The sequence below is a fragment of the Portunus trituberculatus genome, chromosome 40 (assembly GCF_017591435.1).
Source record: "Portunus trituberculatus isolate SZX2019 chromosome 40, ASM1759143v1, whole genome shotgun sequence".
In the NCBI taxonomy this organism is placed as follows: domain Eukaryota; kingdom Metazoa; phylum Arthropoda; class Malacostraca; order Decapoda; family Portunidae; genus Portunus; species Portunus trituberculatus.
Window position 1 is genome coordinate 4,120,324 of NC_059294.1, and position 5,975 is coordinate 4,126,298.

The 5,975-nt window shown below is 43.6% G+C and overlaps 1 protein-coding gene across 2 annotated transcripts; it reads right to left on the minus strand.

Annotated features, from left to right (window-relative positions):
• Nucleotides 1–2,944: 2,944 nt before the first annotated feature.
• Nucleotides 2,945–5,752, minus strand: LOC123516144. 2 transcript variants are annotated; one of them, XM_045275278.1, is made up of 3 exons: nt 5,486–5,752; nt 3,310–3,655; nt 2,945–3,092 (listed from the first exon to the last, which is right to left on the minus strand). In XM_045275278.1, the coding sequence occupies exons 2-3, from the start codon at nt 3,621–3,623 to the stop codon at nt 2,972–2,974; spliced, it is 435 nt and encodes a 144-aa protein (XP_045131213.1). In that variant the 5' UTR covers nt 3,624–3,655; nt 5,486–5,752; the 3' UTR covers nt 2,945–2,971. The 2 variants fall into 2 exon arrangements, 1 of the variants encoding a protein (XP_045131213.1); XR_006678105.1 differs by lacking the exon at nt 3,310–3,655.
• Between the last annotated feature and the right edge of the window lie 223 nt (nt 5,753–5,975).

Here is a 5,975-nt window from a genome sequence, read left to right on the forward strand (position 1 = left end):
TCCTGTGTAACCTTTGCCATGTTCCATGTTATCCTATTAAAGAAACACATTCTTATTCATATATTTTATTTTTTTTTCTGTTGTGATTGAACCAACCTAACACCTATTAAATGATAATTTACTATAGCATTATATTTAATGCAGTATATACACTACATCCTTTCAATGAGTTTCTTCTAATCACAAGAAATCTTCTGCAACATCTCGTCGGAAATGGTGTCACATGACATGATGTTGTAGGAAAAAGTGCCCGTGTGATACCCGCTTTACTGTCCTCTCTGGTGTGTGTGTGTGTGTGTGTGTGTGTGTGTGTGTGTGTGTGTGTGTGTGTGTGTGTGTGTGTGTGTGTGTGTGTGTGTGTGTGTGTCCTCCATCCTCAGGTTCACAGTATTAATTCCAATTACTGGTGTATATCCCTTTGCGAACATTTCTTGATCACATATCCTTTTTGATATCCTCTGGCAAGCATACCCCCTATCCATCCCCTCTTAGCTTACCCAACCCCTGCCCCGCATGTCTCCCTCATGTCCTTGACGTTAAGCCTTTCCTCTGGGACCTGATTGCTTTCATCCTCTTCCGCGCCGAACAGCTCTTGTCTTCAGGGCATCCAGGTAAAAGCCATGAGAATGGAAAAGAAATGATGTACGAGTAAAGAAGAAATCCCGTGAATAATAAAGATATTGATATAGACAAATATGAGTGATTAAATGTGTTTTAATACAGTGAAGAGACAGACAAACCGAAAAAGAGTACGCCATATCCGCCTAAATGATGCCTTGTATGCATTCCAAGATTTTTTCTAGTTTATTTATATTTTCAAGGTCTCGTACAAGTGTTTTGATGTAATGTTTTCTTCATATAGTAATGTCATACATTAAATAATTTGTTTTTTCTTGGAATATTCTACATTCTGTTTACATAATATAATGTGTTGCACAGTTATTCATAAATGCCTTAATGCTAAAAATCAGGAAGTAATTTGTAAGAGAAGCGTAATAGAGTAGCAGAGCGTACAGCTGTTCTAGTGTGTAATGTTGCATTTGCTGAAATGATAAGCTAATACAGCAAAAAAGCGATAACCCGAGAGGCGCTTTCATCCGGCTCACCATTACACTCTCTCATTTTATGCTTCAGAGAGACCTGCGAATATGTTGAAATGGATCTCCAGTAACAAGATCACGGAACAAAAGGGAAAGCAAAGCAATAATATAATATATATATATATATATATATATATATATATATATATATATATATATATATATATATATATATATATATATATATATATATAATATTATATAGTTAGTCACGTGTTAGCAGGCTCAAAAACAAATAATATAAATAACTTCCACCAATTTACTTACACATTAGTAGTACATAAACAAACCCAAAATGAAAAGCAAATTACTAGAAACATGTGTAATCCTACTACTAACCACAGTATGTAAGAAGAATGCCTGAGGATGAGATTTATGTAAACTAATTGACTATCCTTACGCCTATCCGGCGTTTGAATAATATGGTCAGTAGGGGATAGTTTCCTAGTGATTATGTATGGACCAGAATTTTTGTTCTTAAGCGGGGCTCCAGGGACTGGAAAGAAAACCAACACCTAATCTACTGTGAAAAACCTATTGGTTACAGCCTTTTGATGTTTCATGTTACACTGAGCTTGTGCAGATTTTTTGAAGCTAAGGATCTAACTGTAGTTAGGGTGTTCCTCAAATTATCTATATATTTAGCCACAAATGTTAGGAACTGGGGTAGGTTGTAGAAGCGTCTTTTAACATCTTAAGGGGACCTCTGATGGGTCGTCCAAATAATTCGAAAGGAGAATAACCGGTGCTCTCTTGAGGACATTCCCTGATGGCAAACAATAACCAACCTATATCTTCATCCGAATCCCTGTTGCGCTCATAGCAGAACTTTAACATGGTTTTCAAGGTCTGGTGGAATCCCAAAACTTCCTTGGGTTTGAGGCCTATAAGCAGAGGACATTACATGGTGGTTGTTCAACTTAACAACCTCCCTAAACAAATTACTTGTGAAGTTCGTGCCCCGGTCAGACTGGATTTCCATTGGTAGACCTACAACTAAAAATATGTAACAAATGCACAATGGTTTTGGCCAAGATATTTCTTACAGGAATGGCTTCTGGATATGGGGTAGTGGGGTCCATAACGGTGAGTAAATACTAATCACCTTTCTTGGTTTTGGGTAGAGGCCCCACAAAATCAATTATTACTTTAGTGAAATTGTGTTCAAAGGGGTCTGGGGTACTACTTGATTTGGATTACCCACTACCTGGCACACATGACAAAATTTGATGTAATCTGAGACCTGTTTGTGCATTCCTGGCGCGAAAGAAATGGGTCATTATTTTAAAATATAGGTTTTAAATATGAAAAGCTCCTATTTATCTGGATGCCGATGCTAACGTCACGTGCTATGAATATAGCCCAACAGGTTAACCTGTTTGTAGTTTCGGGCCCTACGTAGAATTACCTAGGAGACGTTAGAATCGTTCAGAATTAACAACCATCAGACTGCCAACGCTATGACTGCCTTCATCATGCGCCTGGCAGCGCGCTTCTCATCAACTTCCGTACTCTCGACGAAAATTCTGCCTCCCATATAACAAGTATGCCGCAATCATAGGGCTGGGTAGGTGGGTGGGATTACTGTAGTTGACGATAGCATCGGCATCCAGATAAATAGACGGTTTTCATACTTCAAAGCCTATAATTTATCTGGTTGCCTCCTCTAACGTCACGTGCTATTTGTAAGGTGGAAGGAGGGTTGTAGCGATGACGAAGCCCGTCCTTAAGTGTAGGACACAGCACTAACCCGTAGACTGCATCCTAGTCTTACCAATTTATTTGCATCCCTAGTCTTACCAATTTATTTGTCAAGAGCAAGAAGGTAACTGAAGAAAAAACCGTTTTCCCAAAACAGTGCATTTATTGGTCTAAAGGTGGTACCCAAAAGAATCACTATGTAGAAGATGCCCTGGAGCAGGACCAGGAGCGTCTTCGTGTTCTACCCATCGCCCGGAGCCTCTTCGTGTTCTACACATCGCCTGTTGCGCCCTGTGGGAACAGAAAGGGAGATAAGTGACATGCATAAGAAAGAGGAGTTTGACATTGCTCATAACATCTAGATCCTTTATGATATTGAAGCACCCAAGACATAAAGAGTAGACATGACCATGAAAAAATTGAAGTAGTCGTGTGCCCCTTAGTAAAAGCTGGTTAATTATGGCTTTTCAAAAAAAATTATGGATAGGTGACTACGAAACTCACTTACCGGACAGGCAGGATTTGGAAAAACCCCATAGCCACTGGATCACTGTCTGGAATATCATGTGCTAAGTATCTTCTTACAAAGGAGACACACGACTTCCACTGCCCAAGTTCCCGGATCCGCTCCAGAGAGGGTGTCTGAAGAAAGGCAAGAATAGCCGCTATCTTCCGTACGTCATGCGCCTTGGGCTTGACTACAGGCTCTGCTCTGAAGATGACGTTACGTATTACTGTAGCAAGTGCAGACGTAGACAATGGCTTGAGCGTGCTAGGTCGGACAAATAAGGCCTCTATTCCAGCCCCCGGAGTGGCGTCCATGTAAGCTCGTAATGTGTAGACTGGACACTGACCTGTAGGGTAGTCCTGACCAGGAATATCAGGAATTATGGTAGGGGATGGAGCCAGCCTTAAATTAAGACGAACCGTCAGGGTGGAACTCTGTCTAGTGAGGAAAGCGAGTTAGCGCACGGAGTTAGGAAACCCCGAGTCCTGAAGCCAGTGCTAGAAGGAAACATACTTTGTGAACAACTGATCTGGAGAAGGATTCACTGAAAAAGCTTCAAGGAAAACAGAACTTTGTGTAGTGATAATTTTGTAGTGACAATACTTGTTTCTTAGAGCGGTCCGTACAAATTCCATAGGTGTAAATATAAGGACTTCCCAAACTCAGTCTGTCAGGTTGCTAAGGCAGCTCGTGCCTAAGAAGAGGGGATTGAGGCAGGCCCATAGAAAAGCCGAGCACCACACCTGAGTTGTCCACAGTGGTGCAATCATCAGGACTCCCTTGGAATAGCCGTAGGCGATCTATTATTCGGAGCAGAATGGTCGTTATTGGGGGAAGAAAAAGATAGATGTAGCTCTATCTGTTCCATGGTACTGTTTTGAAAAATCTTTTGCCACTTGGTTGTCGAGGCGAAAATAGATTGCTCTGTCCCAAATATGCAAATAACGACGCAGGAAGAGCAGTGGAACTTTTACTTCTTTCACGTTTATGTGAAGCAGCTTGCTGTTTCCTGACCATGTTCCGGAGTCCTGGTGGCCTTCGGATGACTGGAATCCCCAACCGAGGTTTGCCGTATCTGAGTGAATAAAGAGTGACGGTTTCGGTTGCCGCCACGGGCGTGATGTCTGAAGATAACCTGGGTAGCACCACTGTGCTAGACAACCTGAGAGTGACGTGGGCACGCGGATTTGCTTGTCTCATGGTGCATTCCGGAATATCTTGTTGCCCTTTAGACAAAATCGTCTGTGACGAAGACGACCCAGAGGGACTACCTCGGCGACAAAGTTCAGGGCAACGAGGAGCTTCTGCCACTGCCATTTTAGACATCGTGGATAGAAGTATTTTTCTGGCGCGACGAGCATTGTCCAAGAAAAGCTCTACAATCATTTTTGTGGTATCCCAACCCAGGCCTAGCCACGACATTCGTTGCACAGGAATGAGAGACGGCTTTTGTAAGTTGATGGCAAACCCATTTCTTTGCTGCAGGTGATTGCTTTCTGGGTGGAGGAAAAGCTTGAGGCCTCTGAAACCGCCGAAATCATCCAGTCGTCTAGATAAAACATGGCATCGATTCCCTGTTCTGCGAACTTGGAAACCACCACTTTTGTTAGTTTGGTAAACACACGTGGTGCAATACTCAGGCCGAAAGGAAGGACACACCACTGGTAGATCGAAGCTCTTACCTGAAAGGCGAAGCATTTCTGAAATCGAGGATGTATAGGAATGTGCCAGTAGGCGTTCTTCAAATCCATGGCAGTCAGCTAGGCGTTGTGATGCAAATGTAGTCGGACTTGCTTAAGGGTGATCATTCTGAATTTTCTTCTTTGAATGTATTTGTTCAGCTTGCTCAGGTCGAGTACCAAGCGATCCGAGTTCGAGTCTTTCTTTGGAACTACGAAAAGAAGACCCGGCCATGAGCCGGTTCTATGACCCCTTGCTCCAGGAGATCCGTTGACCAACTTGTGAGACAATAGTCTACTCTTCTGAAGGGAGGTGAAACTGAAGTGGTGGAAGCGAGCTCCAGGACCATACCAGACCTTTGTGAATCACGGAATATGCCCAGGACGGATGGGACCAGTTTCGTTCCAAACCGTGAACCCTCCCCAGGAGCAGTTTGTCAAAAACGCTGAAGCTGTGGAAGAACCGTACGATTAATATCACAACAAGCATCACTCACCTCTTTACGGCCTGGCTGCCGAGAAGTTCTCTCGCTTTGTCGTCGTCCGTGGGAAGCCTTTTCGGGGTTGCTGTGAAGGCCCCTCTTGCGGCTGCGATGAACTAGGTCCACAGGCTGAACGCGGAGGGACTCGTGACGCTGTCTTAGCTGGAATCCTGGAGGCAAAACCCCGACCACGCCCACGCTGTGACGGGGAAGGCCGAAGAAACTGGTCGAAGCGTTTTGGCCATTTGACTTCAACCCTGGTAGCTGCTGACTAAAATCTGCCTGGCACAACCCTGGTAGCTGCTGACTAAAATCTGCCTGGCGTCCTCCTAGTCAAAGAGGGAAGGAGAAAACAGTGAGGAATGCAAAAGGGTGGCCTTGGTAGAAGATGACACCGAGGCTGCTGCCTCACGGCGGGCGTCCTCCGGTGATGTAGCTGCCTGCTTCGCTAAGTTAGCGAGATGCATGCTCAAAAAGTCCCTGACAAAAGAGTTTCTGCTGTTTT

Bases quoted from the DNA above. Each gene is read 5' to 3' on its own strand.
- LOC123516144 (XM_045275278.1), bottom strand. From the start codon at position 3,623: ATGGACGCCACTCCGGGGGCTGGAATAGAGGCCTTATTTGTCCGACCT. The intron at 3,093-3,309 runs GTAAGTGAGTTT...CTGTTCCCACAG, and splicing joins TTCCAAATCCTGCCTGTCCG to GGCGCAACAGGCGATGTGTA.